The sequence below is a fragment of the Synchiropus splendidus genome, chromosome 4, assembly GCF_027744825.2.
Source record: "Synchiropus splendidus isolate RoL2022-P1 chromosome 4, RoL_Sspl_1.0, whole genome shotgun sequence".
Lineage (NCBI taxonomy): Eukaryota > Metazoa > Chordata > Actinopteri > Syngnathiformes > Callionymidae > Synchiropus > Synchiropus splendidus.
In genome coordinates, this window is record NC_071337.1 from 24593703 (window position 1) to 24613449 (window position 19747).

Consider the following 19747-nt stretch of genomic DNA (forward strand, 5'->3'; position numbering starts at 1 on the left):
CATGTAAAGTAAATCTCTCTCCAATCTGCAGCTCACGCCCTCACGCGATCTGTCCCTTCATATTGTCCGGTCAGATTCATGACTTGAGTTCCGCAAGCAGAGACGTACGTGGTCCTCTTATTGAGGTATTATAGTGTTTCTTTTTAGGTTTTTCTGTTAAAACCACCATAACCATGTCCCCCTCCTTAATATGTTACATGGTATCTGCTTGTTTTGATGTTTCCACCTCATTTTAATATGTTCGAACATGTGAGATTTCTATTTAAAGAGAGATCATTTTGGCTAACAAAGTCGTGGTGGTGCTCCACGATTGTTTGCATTTTGTGGAAACTCACCAAATGTGTGAGTTTCTGCAACCCAAGATGCTGGCTGGAACGGCGGCCGTACATTTTCCTATTAAAAAATGTGCCCTATAAGGCTAGGTTGTTCCTGCCCTCCACATGAATCCACTGAAACAACCAGAAACAACATAGTACATATGCCAGGATAACAGTGACACACTAATGCTCTAGTAACAAATGGGAATGTGGCATGCCGCATGTTCACATGAAACTTGTGGTGGCAGCAGGAGAAAGGTAGTAGGGGATGACCACCAAAGAAGTTACATGTGACCAATGATGAAGTTGGTTTAAAGCGCAAAGGTGGACTTGTTCCAGCATCCCCTCACTGGAAATGAAAACGTTAATTTAAGAAAATTGTTTATTCTCATGTTTGATGAAACTGAGGAATTATAAATTTACTTATCTAATTTTTGGTCTTCATAAAAGTATCTTTTTGGCCATTAATATTGAAACAATTTCACACAACCGAATGAGTATTCTACATTATCGTGGGAAACTGTTTATAAATTAACAATGTAAGAAATAACAAACACAAATTGGCTGGAATTATTGTGTTCTCATTCATTCATTTACACCGTGAGTGGCCCTTCATGCGCCAGCAGCTGATGTTTGGATCAATATTGGGTCAATACTGCAGCTGATGGACCAGCAGAGCTCAATCGCTACACTGAACCTTTTAGTTAAACTGTAATGCTTCCTCTGACTGAAACCTGGTCACTGTTGGCGCCAGGCACGAACAGAAAATCTTAAATGTCATGAGTGAAAGAGAAGGCCAGCTGTCTTATTAAGTGGATGCCAGAGCAGAAGCCTGAGAACAGAGGGTTCATTGTCCCTCAAGGCTGTTGTGTGGATGAATTTTAATAGAAAGGGATCAAAACATGTTGTTTACAACTGCGAACTTAAATCCATTCTGTCTGACTTGGTGCCGGCAACTCCGAAGTATGCATTCTCTTCAATTATTGTGCAGTTGGCAAAAGGCAAAGTTGAGGTCGATTGTATCTCCTGCCTTTACGATGGAACTGTAAAATGTGTGTGTATGCTGATGTCCTCGGATAGTAACACAAACAAGAGGACCCCAGAAGAGCTCAGTTTCTACAGCACACTAGTGATGCACCGAATGAAAAATGTGTGGCTGAAGTGTAATCAAATACATTTTTAAATGCTAATGCAGAACTCTTTTAGTATTTTTTTTAAACATTGCATAAATAGTCAAGAACATTTGTCGAAGTTTGTCAAAGAAAGTTAATGTTGAAATGATATTATATTTGACGGCTGCCAATGGTCAACAAAGAAATGATCAAATAAAGAGGGAACTGGCCGACCACGCAGCGATCCAGCAGAGTGAGTGGCTCATTTTTGTATGTCAAAAACATGTTCTATTATCATCATCGATGAGAAGCAAAAATTGTTGTTAATGCTACGTGGTATTTGATTGCGTCACATGCCACTATTCACACATGCTGCCTTTTTTTACACTCATTTTTTTTAGTCCATAGCTTTGACAGATTCCTTTCTATCCATTCATTTGGAAAAGTAAAGCAAATACTAAAGCGAAAAATAGTAGTGGGCTATAGTGCACCTTGGTTGACAAAGTACTGGTTGAACTGACTGAGAAACTGACTGTGAAAAACTAACACAATGAAAGTAATCTTATTTTATCATTCTTTTCAGTAAATGCAACAAAAATAAACCAATATTCCTGCCAGTAAACTCCAGAATTTGACTGGAATACCGCATCCATACGTCCTATGACCAATGATACATTGCAGTTGGAAACTGCTCTTTGAGAGCAATGGGAATTAAATGTAAAGGAGTATCCAGTCATTGATCTCCAAGCAATTAGATACCAAGCAATTAAACAATCAGTTGTAACTAAATAAGTCACTTGTGTTTGTGTGACCAGCCAATTACCCTGTTAATGTCAGATGGTCGATTTACTTCTTCTTCTTCTTCATCTTTTCCCTTCGGCTTCTCCCTTCAGAAGTCACCACAGCGGATCGTCCTCCTGCATCTCACCCTGTCCTCTGCTTCCTCTTCTCTCAAACCTACAAACCTCATGTGCTCCTTCACCACCTCCATAAATCTCCTCTTTGGCCTTCCTCTCCACCTTCTGCCTGGCAGTTCCAACCTCAACATCTTCCTACCAATGTACTGGCTCTCTCTCCTCTGTACATGTCCAAACCATCTCCATCTAGCCTCTCTGACTTTGTCTCCTAAACACCTGGCCACATGTGTTGTCCCTCTGATCTACTGCTTCCTGATCCTATCCATCCTGCTCACTCCCAGAGAGAAGCTCAGCATCTTCATCTCTGCTACCTCCAGCTCTGCCTCCTGTCTTTTCCTCAGTGCCACTGTTTCCAAACCATACAACATTGCTGGCCTCACCACAGTTTTGTGCACCTTCCATTTCATCCTTGTCGACACCCTTTTGTCACACCTGACACTTTTCTCCACTTATTCCATCCTGCCTGTACCCGCTTCTTCACCTCTTCCTCACACCACTTGGGTCCCTCTCATTCACACACATGTATTCCGTCTTACTGCGGCTAACCTTCATTCCTCTCCTTTCTAAGGCAAACCTCCACCTCTCTAGCTGATCTTGCACTTGCTCCCTGCTCTCACCACAGATCACAATGTCATCTGCAAACATCATGGTCCAAGGTGCTTCTTGTCTAACATCATCTGTCAACCTGTCCATCACCATTGCGAACAAGAAGGGGCTGAGAGCTGAGCCTTGGTGCAGTCCATCCACCTTGAACTCCTCTGTTATACCTGCAGCACACCTCACCACAGTCTTACACCTAGTATGTCCTGCACCACTCCAACATACTTCTCTGCTTAGATGGTTGATCTAATAACTTCTGTTTTTGTGAATCCAAATGGACGTACGACTGGGTGACATGATAAAAAGACATCTATAATAAACAGTGCATACATATTTACTTTATATATATATATATATATATATATATATATATATATATATATATATATATATATATATATATATATATATATATATATATATATATATATATATATATATATATATATATATATATAAAAGACTGAACGGCCCATATTAGGTGTGCATCTTTTTTAAAACAATCTAGTGTTAAAAAATGGCTCCATTTCTGACTCATCAACGTCAGTTTGGGTGAATGAGGAGTTACTGCTTGATTCCTGTTTAAGCTTACAAATCATCGGTGGGCATGTCATACTTGGCAGTCACGGCTGCAAAATATATTGGCCTGTACAAACACACTTGTTAGATACACCTTCGATGTAGTCGTCTTCTATGTCTCCTCATCATCTTAAGCCTAATATTTGGATGAAAACCAACATTTTCAGTACAGCAACAAACAATCTTGTTTTGCCTACGTGCTGTAGAGCTACACTTTATAGTATTCTCCCGCTTTAGTTCCACTTGAACGTATTAAATTACGGGCTGGTTCAATTGAAAGGCCCATGGTTCTTAGAATCCATAACAGCAACAGTTCCAGAACCAGTACCGGGCTGGTGTGGACCTCTCGGAGGCTCATTCCTTTCCTTATTTGCTTAAATGTGTTGAAAATCAATTAAGACGGTATGTTTTTATTTTTTGTTTTTTTTCCCTCTTGAGTCTATTAAGTTTCCCTTTTGATTCACCCTCTTGTCTCATGGTTAGTACTTTTTTAAGTAAAAAAATGTATATTGCAATACCAATAAAGTCTGTTGAGATAAGGTTGAAACATAATACGAACGAAAATCAAGTGCAAAGTGATAAAGTGTATTTGAATATAGAAACCTATTTAAGCTTAACCTGCATTATTCAACATATTGTGCTGTTTTCTTTGTTCATTGACAGCACACAGCTCGGTGTTAGCTTTAGGATTTGCATAATGCAGCTAGAAGCACACGCCTAGGCTTAAATGCTTCGGCATAGAAATGCTAGGAATTAATTAGAATATTAATTAAATCAGATCTCACGGATGGCTTGCTATTTATTGTATAATCTACATGCAAACATTGCCTTCATGAGATGTTGTTCTGCACTGAAATTCTGTTCTACTCAGCAATGAATAGCTGCCTCTGCTGTGTTGTCATTCTGAACCACTCACATGATGAATAACACCACCGGCGGGTGATGAGGGACTCATCAATAGAGAGCTTGTGCTTTTCCACAAATGCAGTAAGCAATTTTTTTTTACCTCACCTCAAAGACTGAAACAGTTTTTGCAGTTACAACTTAAAAATGCAATTTGTTCTTCGACTCCTTCACCTTCTTCTGCCGCTTATCCGGAGTTGGGTCACGGAGGCAGCATTCGGAGCAGGGAAGCCCAAACTTCCCTGCTCCGAATGCTGAACCTCCAGTTCCTCCCGGGGGATCCCGAGGCGTTCCCAGGCCAGACCAGAGACATATTCTCTCCAGCGAGTCCTGGGTCTTCCCCGGGGTCTCCTCCTGGTAGGACATGCCCGGAACACCTCCCCAGGGAGGCGTCCAGGGGGCATCCGGATCAGATGCCCGAGCCACCTCAGCTGGTTCCTCTCGATGTGGAGGAGCAGCGGCTCCACCCTGAGCTCCTCCCGGATGACTGAACTCCTCACCCTATCTCTAAGGGTGCGCAGGGCCTTCCAGTGGCTCGCGAGTGTATAAAAAGGCCAGAGTTCATGTCCTATCACATCTACACTTTTGTTTATGCATTCAAGTGAATCAAAAAAAAAAAGAGACAACACAAACATTAGGACAGTGCAACTCAGTCTTCTGTGAACATGACTGCATGCTTTACGCAGAACTGCTGTCTTTTAGCGATGCCTGAGTAGCAATTTGAGGCTGTTTTTAATTGGGTTCTTGAGAAAGTGCCGTTAATGTGGAGCTGTGATGACAAGGCAGGTGCGATGCGTGCAAATGAGAAAGACAGATCAGACAGGTCTGATGAATGTGAAAGAGGTACTGTAGCAGCTTCATCCTTTCTTCATTAGCACCTTCTCTGACATTCTGCTTCTCATTCTGGTGGAGTAATCCAGTGTTAAGATTAGCTATTGCAGATCAATATGCCTATACATGTGTGTGTGTGTGTGTGTGTGTGTGGGTCAGATCTAGCCTATTGAACACGGGTGTTGAGTGGAGCAACTTAGAAAATTCATGAGCTTGTGAGCCTCCACCACCCACTGACACACAGCAGCTAGATGTAGGTGGTGTGTAATGGAGTCCTTCAAAGAACCAATCTGACCTGAGATGGAGCCTTGGCTCCTTCTTCTCAGAACGAAATTGACCTTTTAGTTTTCATCTGCTAAACTGATCCCTCTTCAGGGATGACGGCTTGGATCAATGAGAGAATTTTGACTTTGGCGCATTAACTGAAGATTTCTCAGCTCTTTTTAAACAATAGAATTCATTCGCAATGTGAAATATAGTATTATATATAGTATATAATATATATATATATATATATAGTATTATATATATTTAATGATACTGCATCAATAACAAGCGCACTTTTTTAAAGTAATTCTTTCATTTATTGTCAGTATTTTTACCATTGTTAACGAAATGTATTTGAAATCACTCTTTAAAATAATGACAATAATTCAAGTACCATTTTAACAAACCATAAACATAATAGATCTGCCTGTGTCATGAGCTCTCTTATTTGCTGTCACCACATGAAAGCAAATTCACAAACCTCAGTAGGTTTGAAGCCCTAGTATTCCCACCACAGTGCTGTGGTTTTTGGTTTTGTAATTATCTTTTTTTTCCTGCCTTTATTTCAACAACAATGTCATGTGTTCCTCCTCTCAAGTCTCTCTACTTACTGACTGCTTCTTAAACTGTGCTTAGGCAACTGACAATGACATGAGAGACAGGAGGGTTCACTTTTTTCATTCCGTGGTGTTACAAACGCGCCCAGAGATGTGTCAAAGGCCAATGTAGAGTGACTCCTCCTCTCGGCGGGTAAAGATAGCACCAGGAGACAGGAGACGAGGAAATCCATCATATATACATACTGTACACATATGTGCATACACATGACAATTAGTCAAGGCCAGCAAAATGACTGAGTTAACTGATATTACTGTTCGATTAGTTATCATTGACTTGGTCCAGTGAAATGTTTGGATTTTCTTCTTAATCTCTTCTTAACTTATACTGTAAGAGATAATATTTTTAGACAATCATTTCAGAATATGTCCAAGGTCACAGAGACGGCTGTGTCACCCTTAGATGTAAGTCTTTGGGTCAGCGAGCCAGTACCCACCAGAGGGTCAGGTGAGGGGGGCGAGTGCAGTGTAGCTAACATTGGAGTGATGTGTGGCCGTCTGTTACAGCCAGCTAGAAGCCTTGCTGCTGAGTTCTGAACCAGCTGGAGGTGTGATACGGATTTCTTGTTGATGCCAGTGAGGAGAGAGTTACAGGAGTCCAGGCGAGAGATTTGAATGCATGGATGGCTTATAAAGCAGGTGAGAGCATGGGTTTGATTTTCAACATCATTTTTGGCTGAAGGAAACTGGACTGGGCCGTTCTTTCTTTCTTTTTTTTATACGGAGGTCAAATGAAAGTGAAGAATGAAATAGGACGCTGAGATTTTGGCAGAAGGGAGCAACCATTTTAGACAGGGTGGCGAAGCTGCTATCAGGGAGTGGAAGGACAGACGAATAATGCTGCATTTGACTGGTTCAGCTGAAGGACGTTTTGTGCCATCCGGATAGTGACTTCATAAAGACATGCTGAAACTTCTTGAGAATTCTTCATGGGTATGTAAATCCGTGTGTGATCCACATGGCAGTAGAAAGTAAATTAGTAAATTATTTTCTTTTGGCTGAGCCAGACATTTCTGTCGACAAGGATGCCTTACACCTTAAAAACGCAGAACCGATCCATTGCGACTCATGGTTGATATGTACTCACTATAGATTTTTGGAGTGTAATACATGCATAAAATATAAATAAGACATTTACAAGTTTGCTCATGGTGTGTTGAGTTTCTTTGAAAGTCACGATGGCACAGGTGCATGTATTTAAATACAGTTAAGTCATGTTTATATTTCATCATTGTATTTGCATCATATATAGTATGGATGATTTTCATCATGTACACAATATATTTTCATAAATTGTATTTAATGTTGTGTTGTCCTGTCTGACAAATTTGATCTAAGTGTGGAAGCAGCCCCTTAAAAGGTTTGTGATCAGCTGTGTCCAAAGCTGCATCTAGATCTAGAAGAAATAAAATGAATATTGGCGACAACATGATGAATGATCCTCTTTTCTTTTCTTTATTTCCTCCCCTAGTAGTCTTCAGTTAATATGACATTCTTTTGTCGTTTCTAGCAACTTAAAGTTATGCAGCCAAATTCAAATTCCATCTTTGTTTCCAACTCGCAACACACAAAAAAAGACACAATAAGCGTAATTATAATGTAACCACGGGAGCCGGCATCGCTCCAGTTGCAGTTGCGTTTTTCACACCAAATATGATGAATCATCCTTTTATCAACTTCCTGGGTAGAACTATAGCGGCATTTACTCACACACACCAACCCACAAACACAAAGGAGTGAGTGAGGAGCAAAACATCTGACTCAACAGTTTCCTGCTCAGTCAAATCTGTGTAAGGAATAATGTGTTTCAAGTTTCTATATGTGTGCCTAGGACGCACACACATAGAAACAAACAAAGAGCCTCGCACACACATGCTCACAGTTACTTTCTCCTTGCTCCCAATACATAATTTCCTTAAGATAAGATTGTTCATTACACATTTGGGTCACTTTTAATCATCATTCTCCCACGTGCGTGACTGCCTCTGTGTGTCTGTGTACGTGCGTGTATGTGTTGGTTTGGCTCCCTTTGTGCCTCTTCTCCTTCTCCTGTCTGCTAATATTTTGTCAACTATAAGAAGGGGGCATCATGCTATTTTAAGTCAGACCTCTTGTTTATCTATCTATCTCTCACGCTGTGTGAGAACTAGAGACTGGCCTGTCCATCAGGATGTCTGAGACAGTTAACCAGCTGAGATGTTTGTTAACTTTGGATCTTATGCGCCAGTCTTGGATATGTGTGCTTGTGTTCATGTGTTGGTTAGCGGCTCACACCCTGCTCTGATAGATTCCCTCTTTATCACATCCCTCTCATGCTGCCTCTATTACTTCCTCTCTGTCTGCCTCATTCACTCGGCAATATTATTCTCTTGTGTTCACCTCCTTTCATCTTCTCTTCCTCCCCGCGCTGCCGCATATCATGATCTCCCGTTAGCTTCTCACAATTTGATTATTTCCCCATCCTCTTTTTAATCACAGTCCTTTCTCTATTCATCCCTTTTATTCACACTTTCCCACATCAACTCCTATTCCCACTCAATTGCAGTGAAGCATCACTGTCGTATTTCTATTTTGCTTCTTTGCCTCCACTGATGATCATAATTCAACGCCATATTCTCCATTTCCACTTCTCTTCATTTCACACACACCTGGATTGGCATTTCTTTTGCTTTCGAACAGACCTGCCAACTGGTTTATTTTCCTTTACATCGCCACTTTCCTGTTTTCTCATCGTTCTTTGGCAGTGGCGTCACCTTCATATTACAAGCAAGGTGGTATTAGCTACATCAGTCAGTGGAGAGCAGCAACATTTCATGGGGGAACTAGAATTATAGTTCCATGTTCAAAATTACCGTTGTATATCGAAAAAACAATGTTGATTCCCGCCTTTTTTCGGAGTGGTCTGCATCCTGAAACTGAGCTGAGAATGTGAGTAACCCTAACACTTTGGTTCTGATTTACTAAGCTCCCCTGATCTACTGAAAATCTAAAGTATGGTTGGTAAAGGAATGAATTCAATGCAAGGATGTGACCGAGGCTTCTTCTACTGAAGGATTTTATGGACCTCCACGTGGCAGACTGCCGATCAGATGCAGTCAGGCCCGGGGACTTCTCTGCATTAACTTATATATTTACATACCACATACAAGCATGAGCACTATAAAGTGGGAAACACAATTCCATGAATATTCTATGGTTCAGTATTTTTATTCTTATGTCTGTGCGACTTCAAAATTGTAAATCATAAAGCAGTCTTTTGTTCACCTGTGTGCTTGCCTAAATATTATTGGCAAATTTCTATACCGTCTATATTCTTGCTTTCAGTATTAAATTTCCATGTAGACACAAGCGTCAGATATGTGTAAGACTAGTAGTAAGTACCTCCAGTTCCTGATGATGAACTGATGAAATTATGGGTGGGTTCTGATATAAAAAATAAATAAAACAATGAAAACTTCAAATTATTTCATGGTTGCAAATGAATTGTGGTTAATCTCATTTCAATGTTTGACACCAGAATGATCAGATATGCACATAAGCTTAAAAAATCAGGGTGGACGTGCTGCGAAGTCAGATCAATACAGAATATTCCATCTGTCAGGCCAACAGTATTTTAATAAGCTGAGCCTTTTAATTGCATAAATATTTTTAGGGAAGAGCTGAGGAAGACTAGGCTCAAGTTACCGTTGAATTTTGTGGTAAATAAAAGTAGACGACGTTCTGGAATTCTCATGCACGTCACTTTAAAATGGAGCGTTGTTATGGACTTGGAATGAACCCACTGCTTATCTGCGTCGAGCGACTTGGGGTGGTTTTGGCATCTGTCAGGACCTTACTGGGTTGCCTTATCTGGGAGATTTTCCTGGCATCGCTAGCTGTGAATAGAACCCTGGGTCAGATTCATGACCATGTGATGAGATTAGATCTTCTACCTCCAGTCTACTCTTTGCGCTCGCTTGAGATGGGAGGGTTTATATCATTCATCATCTTCTTTATTAGACGTTAAACAAATGTGGCCATAGTTTTATTGTCATGTTTTGTTTCACCTCCTCTCATTCCGTTCCGATGTTAACTCAACTTCCTTTCTAATGAAAACGAACATTTCCCCTTGTCTGGGTGCTTTATTGTAGCCTGCCTCCGGTCTATACTTCCGTTTAATGTGTCAGCCTATTGAGCGCCTTCCTTTTTATTCCCCCCATATTTTTCCACTGCTCCTTTTGCTCTCGCCTTCCCTACTTCACCTTCTCTCTTTCATCCTCCTCTCCACCAGCACCTTGAGTAAATGCTCATAGGTGATAAGGAAGTTTTCCTGGGGATTATTTCCCGGAGTTAAACTTCTAGGGCCTGTCAGGTGACTGACAGACAACTTTAACAAAGCGCTAATATGAAAGCATTCAGCCCAGCTTAACCAAATCTGAGAGAAACAGAAACTTCCCCTGTGTTTATTGTGGATTATCTCAAAGTGGAAGTGGCTTGTCACTTAGAAAGAGAAATATAGAATTCAAAGGACTTCCTCTAAAAGTTGCTGTCAGCAAAAACGTCATCCTTGACGGCAGTAGATTATCCTTCACCTCCTAGAAACACAGATTACACATTTTCCTCTGCTTTGGAAGATTGGCGAGGTTCAAAGACTAAAACAAAATCCTACCTTATATAACCATCATGTATTTGAATGGATTATTTCTAAAACTTCAAAGTTTGGAAAGCGTTTTATCCGAGCAAAACTTAATTGCAATTTAGAGATGAAGAATGTGTTTGTTTACACAGTTCAAACATGTCACTTTTTAACCAGCGACAAACTATTGATGTATTCTCAGCTGTCCTTTCATGTTCCTCCGTTTGAGTTCCGTTTGATTTACGTATTTAGCTTTTTTCCCCCATAGCACCGTGTCTTTGATTGACTTTTATTAAACAGCCACCGCAGAGTTTGTCCATCAGTCAGGTTCTCCTTCTGTCTTCCAGGTACCTTGCCGTGACTCAGTTCAGCCCCACACATGCCCGCAAGGCTTTCCCTTGCTTCGATGAGCCGGTCTACAAGGCCACTTTTTCCATCACTCTCCGCCATGACCCTCAGTACACCTCCCTGTCTAACATGCCCGTGGAGAGCAGCCTGATGTCTGACGAGGACGGCTGGCTAACCAATCGCTTCTCCCGCACGCCACGCATGTCCACCTACTACCTGGCCTGGGCCGTCTGCAACTTCACCTTCAGAGAAGCACACTCCGACAGCGGCGTCATGGTCAGTTATTTGCTCTTTATCTGAATAATTCATGGCTTTGTGTTCTCAAAGCTTACAAATGTTTTCATGAAGTGTTTTGAAAACGAAACATAGAGGCTGCTGACTCCACCAACAAGCTCACATTCAAGGTATTTGGATGCATAATGGTCAATTATGAACTCTAAGCTCTGTCTGTGGAATGGGATGTGAAAATGACCTTTTAAAGGTTGTGTCTCAGACAGAAGCATCGGAGATAATGCAGTGCTGCACCAATGGCTGGTGACTGTGGGACAGTATTTCTATGTGGAAATGCCTGAGAGAAAAATAGAAAAAGGCAGTGACCTGTGGAAAACCAGACAGAATTGTGTTTTAGTATGGTGCTTAAAGGCAAGTTAAATAGCTGAACAAAGTTTTTGACCTGGACTGAAGGTAAATGAGAATTTCTGACATTCTCTGTCATTGAGAGATTAACGCGTCCAATTCCTCAGTATCTGCAACTGTCAATTTCCTTCACAAGGACATGAAAGTGTTCTCTTCTTCCCTCAGAAGTTACATTTAAAAAAGTTGAATCATCTCATCCTTGCAGGGGATTAATTGAGAGAAAAAGTGTCTACATTTACTGTATAGCACGTCGATGCTTGATTTTTTTTTTGTTAAAACACAATTATGAATGATAGAATTTTGAAGCTTTTCATTACATCATGATGTGCAATAAATAAGGGTTGAACTTATCGACTGGCGCTGGTTGACCCATTCCTTTTCTATATATATATCACATATACCACCGCAAATGTGTGAAAGCCAGTTTCTGTCCCTTCTGCTCAGCTGTGAAAGAAAAGCTGACTCACAGGTACACCCACCATGTTGAGTCTGCACTCGCGCGTGACCACAGTCAGGCAGCACTGGTTTTTGTTCAAGTCAGTGGTCAAAACTTGTGTCGCCCCTCTCCTTTACTTTAAGCTAAAGGTCGCGGGAGTGGCATTCAGGACATGACCAGCCTTTTTCACCTGAGGCTGTGATATAATATACAAAGTGTTTGTGTTGTTTTGTAAGATTTTTCTGTAAATTGGGACTTTATTCTATTTGCTAGCACACTTGCTTTATTTTTTACAGCAAAATACAGATGTGTTGACATGTATTGTTTTTCAGTAATACACGTTTTAAATATTGCCGGTACATGTTGTCTGTTATTACAAAAATAATTCAATTAAATAATCCGGTCAGAAATTACTATGAGTGCATCCTTTGCAGGAAATGAGAGCAAAATGTAGTTACTGTAACATCGAGAATGTGACTAGATATCAATTTACTTATATATGCTTCATGTACAGTAGGATGTTCCACACAAACATCCTGTGTAATTGTGTCCTGTTGTTGGTTGATAATAATAAGCCCCAGATATATTTTTAAGTGAATAAATCGTGGTTCTAATGTCAGTGCTTGAAAAGAGTGAATAGATTCAATTCCTAAATTGCATTAACTTAAATCCATCTTAAATTTAATGAGGTAGAGAATTGAGTTTTGCTGTGACTTTTGCAAAATAGCAGAAGCATTAATTGTGGTCTCTGTGGAGTCACAAAAAAACCACAAATACTGTGTGAGACACAGAAAGGAAGTGGTTGAACAGCCAGTGGTGTATTTAGAGCACTTTCGTCTTAGGTTAATATTCAAGACCGTTTCTCAGAGCAAAGCATATAATAGTTCTGAGTTGCCATAATTACATTTTAATGATTGAAAACTCTCCAAGGCTTACTGGCACTTCATCTCAATGGTGCGAGCAACTGTGTGTGGTGATTAAAGGTTTCTCCTTTCCTTCTTTATTTGCTACAGAAAACAAAAATATGAAACATGTAATTATAATCTACTATGTAAAAATAACCAGTGGACAATTATAATTCGAATTTCTCACCTTAATTGGAATTTATATTATTATGTATTTTTGACATAGCAAGCTAAAACTGCTGAGTTCCAGGCACCTTGGAAGAGTCAATGCTGGTAAAAATCAGTGGCCTTAATATTGCAAGCGGGCTGTTTATTCTTACCAAGAACTATTACAAGAGTGTGAGAGAGAGGAAAAAGGAAATCCAAGAGTGTAGTGTTTTTGAGGTCATATTATGATTCAATCTTTTTTAATTCACATTCTCTCATACAACATTATCGTCCTCTTTCTGCGTTTCCCATCAAGAGTTGCAACAGCAAGTCAGCCTCGTCCATCTGAGCCTCTTAAGACACTTTGCCTTTGTTGAGTTTTGCTTTTAGCGATAGGAATTATTTAGAAGGTTGTAATGACGAAACTTTGACCTCGAGACAAAGAAGAATGACCTTGTTTGTGGGCAATTATTATTCACAATTCAATATATTCTAACTAATATATGTCAGATTTTCATGTCATATGAAGCTGGAGACTGTATTGTACATATTGCATGTACACTAGATTAATTCTCTGAACTTCAACAGAATGTTCTGTTCTATTTCCATTCAGGAGTTGTTGCTGTGTTTTCTCACTGAAATGGCTCTAATGTTATTGTATCACTACAAGATTGGGCAGGCAGTGTCCCTAAATGCAGCCAGTTGATCAACATTTAAAAAAACAAAGTACCATGGCAGTGGAAGACAAACATGTCATCTCCACATTGGTGGACATAAGGGGTTAAGCTAGCAGGATCAACCTCCCTAGTAACACCTAGACACTAATCCTCCTCATATACCACAAACATGAACTTCATTTGTTGTCTTCCTCTTCTCCTTTTTCCTGTATCCCCTATGTCGAACCCCCTGTGCCCCTCCACGTTCCCAAACTATCTGAATCTGGCCTCCCTGACATCATCTCCAAACTGGTTATTCAGTTTCCTTGCTTTCCAAGTCACTCCTAATGAATACTTAAGCATGTTCAATTCAACTCTCATTCTTTGTGTCAGTGAGCTATACAGCTTTCTGTTCACTCATGGTGCATCTCAAATCTATCCCATCTTGCCTGCACTGTCTTCCCCCCCTCCAGTTCACCATTATTCTGAATGATTGAAACTGATGCTTGTTTTGATAGAGATCTTATTATTCAGTAACCCTGGTAAATTGCATTTATTTGACACCAGAATGATTCAATTTAAGTCGAAACTGTACAAACAAGCTCAGATATCAAAGTAGAAGTGCTTTTGTGATGTTGCTTTAAGTGAACAGACAGTTTTTGTGCTTCACACAGAATCACGCAATGTCCCTTCATATAAGCAATTTTTATTATGCATAAAAGTATGAAATGCCTCCAGCAAATAGTTCTAAGAATGAAAAAATGTTCCAGCACTGTATGTTGTATTGCACAACTTATGAAAGTGCCATCTTTTTCATGGAAGGACATTCCTGATGGCAGCTGTCAGCAGTGGCTGGTGGAGGTTTTATAGGTACAGCCAACCCTTGACTCCTGGCCGGTCACAGCAGAGTGGTCGTGGTTTGCGAGATTTCAGCCCTCACTAATGTACTCATATACATTTTTTCACACACACACACACACACAAAAAATAAAAATAAAATAAATTTTATATATACATATATATATATATATATATATATATATATATATATATATATATATATATATATATATATATATATATATATATGTATGTATATATAAAATTTATTTTATTTTTATTTTTTGTGTAATATATATATATGTATATATATATATACATATATATATATATGTATATATATATATACATATATATGTATGTATATATATATATATATATATATATATATATATATATATATATATACACAAAAATACATATATATATATTTTATATATATTTATATATAACAAAAATTGTGATGTGTTTTTTGTTTCCCTAAAAGCCCTATTTCTTGGACATTTGAGTTTGACATGGTCTGCTTACTCTCTCCCTTGGCATTGGCCAAATGTCAGCCAGCTGTAGTCCATTAATCTATCCAGTCAAATGGGTCACTTTTGTACTTTCCTTTGTGTTCAGTGCCTGGGAACGACCCAATTAATGTCACTCCATCTAAAAACCAAAAATCCCCCTCGTCCTTCCTTCAGGCAGCTAATGCAACTTCCTGTCGATGCCTTGCTGCGTTTATCACGTCGATCAAGATGTTATCATTGGGTTTTGAAAGTCAAAACAACGCAATGCTGATCGGCCATCATCCTCTAACTACCACAACACTTAAGGCTGAAATATGCACACCCACACCCAGCATGCACGTATTTGGACGCCTGCTCATGTTCCTACACAAGGACAAACACACTCTCGACCTTGTTTCTCCTCCTCCACTTCTACCTCTTTCGTCCCCTGATCATCTCTCTCTATCAGTGTAATTACAGGTCATCTGTCTTGACTGCCAGAAATTCAAGGACGGAACTCATGCATACACACGTCCACACAGGATCATATTTCATGCAACATAAATTTAGTAAAATGCAGTTTTCATTGCATATTTAGGTCATTCATCACTTCAGTTGACATGTGTGTGTGTTGGTGTGTGTGGGTTACATTCTCAGTGTCTTGTACCTATTTACATCCCTTATACTGTATGTGGATAAAAGGATGCTGAGGTTGGTAATTGTTATGCTACTATTAAATATGTGCACACACCAGGTTATCTTGGAGTTTGAGGCAGTTATTAACTTTGTAGAAGATGCTGTGCCTGTGTGGAGTTCAGGTTATTGCTGCCTGCTTTTATATTTAGTCCCACAAGTGCTGGAGTGGAGCCTAATGTCAGACTGGCGCTGGATTATGTCTGAAGAAGGCTGAGTGCGATGGTGATGGTGCGAATTCAGTCAAGAAGGAGGGCTGTATAAAGGTGTCATGTGTAGGCTGGAGAGCAGAATCAGATCAGAGATTTGAGAGATCTTGTGGATTGCTTTTTTTTTTTCTTTGATGGGCATGAAGCTGAAGACCAATAATGTTTTTACAACTAACAGGAGTGGTATATGGAAATAGGGTCTCCACCTCTCTGTTGATTCCCAAAGACGGGCAACATCTTTGGCGAAGCCATTCAGCTACACTTCTGACTTACATCCCTCCTTTCACCATTGATATCTGGATATGAATTAATATGCAGCTCATAAGTGCTGCAAGTCAGAGTGGAATAAATGACTTTTCTAGTGAGTGAAGATGAGGTGAGCACAGGGAGAACCTTGTCTGTTCGTACTGTCTGACGCTCTGAAGGTCTTCATAATCGAAGCTAAGGTGAACTCTTGGCAGAAGCTGACCCTGTGTCCTTCATTATTAGTTGACCCTTCGGTCAGGGATGCGTTATTACACGTTTCAGCCAGATTCTGATGTATTCTGTCAATCATCATTGCATTGGCAAACACAGCATTGCACCAGTTTATTCCACTTCATTCATGGGAGTGTGGGCAGAAATCGAGCAATGAACAGAGCATGGATAATGCCCCATTTTGTCGGACAATATGAAGATTTTTTGATTTTGTAAAATTTCCTCACTCCATGAGGGCATGCCTCCATGATATCTGTCGAATCTAACGAAAGATGGACCTTCAGTTCTAGTTCAATTGCTTGTGGCTTAGTTGAACTGTGATTCAGCTGATAAATGACATTCTCGCTTTGCATAAATCTGGGAACTCCCAGCTGTTTGCCAGTTCAGCACTGGACAGCTCCTTCTTCAGCCCAAGTGTCCTATCAGGAAATGCGAAGACAAGTAACTGGGGCCCATCATCCGAGAGCCAAAATAGACAGAGATATAGACTGTGCTACTGAAGATTGAGCTCAGTTTTTCATGACAATATTGGTTTAGCAGCGGTTGCATTAAATAGACAATGAAAGAAGATATAAAATTCTAACACTCTATTCAGTTGGGCACCACTGAGAAACATCATCAAACAAACATGACCCATCACATAAAGCTGAGCACTACTTGCTTAATTAAGTGGATGCAAGAGAAGAACAAATGTGGTGTGTGGAAATGCAGCAACAATATTGACTCCCTAATAGTGCAGACGAGCAAAAACAGGAAATCATTGGGTTTACAATGAAGTTCTTTGTTCGTCTTGTTTGCGCAGCACTTTTTGAAGTCCCTTTTACCCACAATCAGTCTCTCACCACTACGTACTCTGTTGACTTTGTTCCAGCTTCAAGTCACAAAATGGGAAGAAAATAAATCAAGCCTGGTTTCACATTCTTGTATATATTCTATGATTCCTGTATATGGTTAACGTTCATAATCATCCAGCAAAGGTAAGCAAAGCATCGGAAGAGGGGTCAAACATTCTATTGATGGAAGACAAGTTATCACTTCATAACAGGCCAAGTCTAACTTAAGGTTGTATTTATCTTGACATAAAGTTGTGTCCTTGCTATGTGCTATATTTTGAAAGCATTGGCTTGAGGAGAATTTACTCAGACAAGGTTAAATATGCTGCGGGGTCCCAGTGCAAGGTAAACACCAGTGTCCCAACTGCACATGCTCTGATATACAACACTCTCAGGCAGGCAGAGGCAGCTGAGAATCAAAGCAGAGGAACATGCTCAACATTCAATGAACAGGGAAGATGGGGACCGAAAAAACATACTTTTAATTCATTTATTGTTAACAAGATGAGAACCAAAGTCACGTCACAACACACACGCTATCAACCCATTCAGTAATGTTAAAACAACTGTGTATTCATTGAAATGTATTTGTAAAAAACACAGACCTCACTAAATGTTTGTGAACAAAATCACCAACATTGGTCCAACATTCAGACACGCATTTGAATCTCCCTCTGAAAACATTTCAAGACTTGTTTTGTTTTTAAGAGCAGGGTATTTTTTTCTTTCATTTGGTGTTTAGCAATAAGGAAATAAACTTCTTGATTTCTTTACAGTGATAAGATCAAGTTAAGCAATGATCATGTCTTCATATTTACTGTCGGCCTCTCTATTCTTGTCGTGTGTTTTACAGCATCACTCTCATATTAAAAATCCCTGTCTGAGCCTGAAGGGATTGAGGAGACGCTGCTGTCGGTTTGCGTCGCAGCTTTGGATGACAGAAACATTAATCTTGCTATCCCTCCATCCTCCTCTGAACCCCTCAAAGAAACAGCTTTATATGTGAAACAAAAACTCATCCCTCTGTCCTCCCTGTGTATCAGGCAGTTTCGTCTGACAGGGGACACTCTTCTCTCCTCCCTCCAGCTGTGAAAGAAAACACGATCCACAAAAGGAGAAATTTATATCTATGTGGATGCAGTTTTTTTTTTTTTTTTTTTACCATACAGGACGTGTAAATATAGATCTTCTGATCTCATAAAAGTATGAAATGTAGTTGTTCAAGTCTTGATAATTCAAATTATGATTCAGACATAGACTGAAACACGTTGCCTAACACCATTTTTACTTAGATTTTTTTTATTCAACAAGAATAAAATGTACAATACTGTTAATAACAATGACCACAACAACAACAATGTATTTCTTTTATGACTGACTTTCAAAGCACTCAAAGGCACGTCGCAATAAATAATGGAGGAACATTGAATGAAACATGACAACAAGTGACTGGCAAAATAAAAATGAACAAAATAAACAATATTGAATATCGAATACAATTCATTACAAGAAAACAGAATGTGTTATAAATGGGACCCACTCGGTTCAGCTCAGCTAAGGTAGACCTCTGACAAAGGTAATCTGAATCAAGGTACACAGAGATTGCCAGGAGTGAAGCTGTACTACTGTACAGTCAATATAAATTTCACGCACTGCCGTCTGTCAGTTGCTCTGATGTAATTTAAACAGGTCGAGCTTGTGATCGCTCCTGCCACTTTCAAGAGAGACAAGAGCCGCTCCAGCACAGGAAAGAAGCTAGCAAAATAAAAGCTGCGTGAGATAGTCATGACATTTTAACTATAATACAACTGTGTACAAGTAACAGATTTTCAGTTTTCACAAGGAACAAATGATTTAGTTTTGGGGTGATCCACATCACCATCTGGATCCAGGACTTCTTTTTTTGAAGGATGCTTGGTCATTGGGGCTGGACTGAAGCTTCTTTGCGGAGGTTTGTGCTCCCTGAGTGCTTTTCCAGCCTGGCTTGGAATGTGTACTTGTTTAAAAACCCTTTGCTTCCCCTCGCACTGATATATTCCACTTTTGAGGGAAGTGCTTGCTATACATGTGATTAGTACAATATATTTGTTCAACTAGTTGTACTGAGCTGTGCAGTGACACAAATCAATGTTTTTTTTCCTTTTGTTTGAAAGGTCAGGAAATCTTGCAGTGGTGATCTGGGGATTAGATCACCGCTCTCCCTGGCCATTGTGCTGGTCTCGAATGAATCTGATGGTGACTCAAGTGCCAATGAAGTGTCGGGGTGGTGCTTTTAAGTGAATGTCCATAGCTCATAGCTGACAACCACTAGAGTG

At 39.8% G+C, this 19747-nt stretch overlaps 1 protein-coding gene across 1 annotated transcript in view; it reads left to right on the forward strand.

The window, feature by feature from the left end:
• The window catches only part of LOC128757289 (thyrotropin-releasing hormone-degrading ectoenzyme-like), a 162770-nt gene that overhangs the window by 12644 nt on the left and 130379 nt on the right, over positions 1–19747 (forward strand). The window contains exon 3 of the mRNA XM_053862460.1: positions 11106–11382. Coding sequence (XP_053718435.1) covers positions 11106–11382 — 277 coding nt within the window. The remainder of the gene's footprint in view (positions 1–11105; positions 11383–19747) is intronic.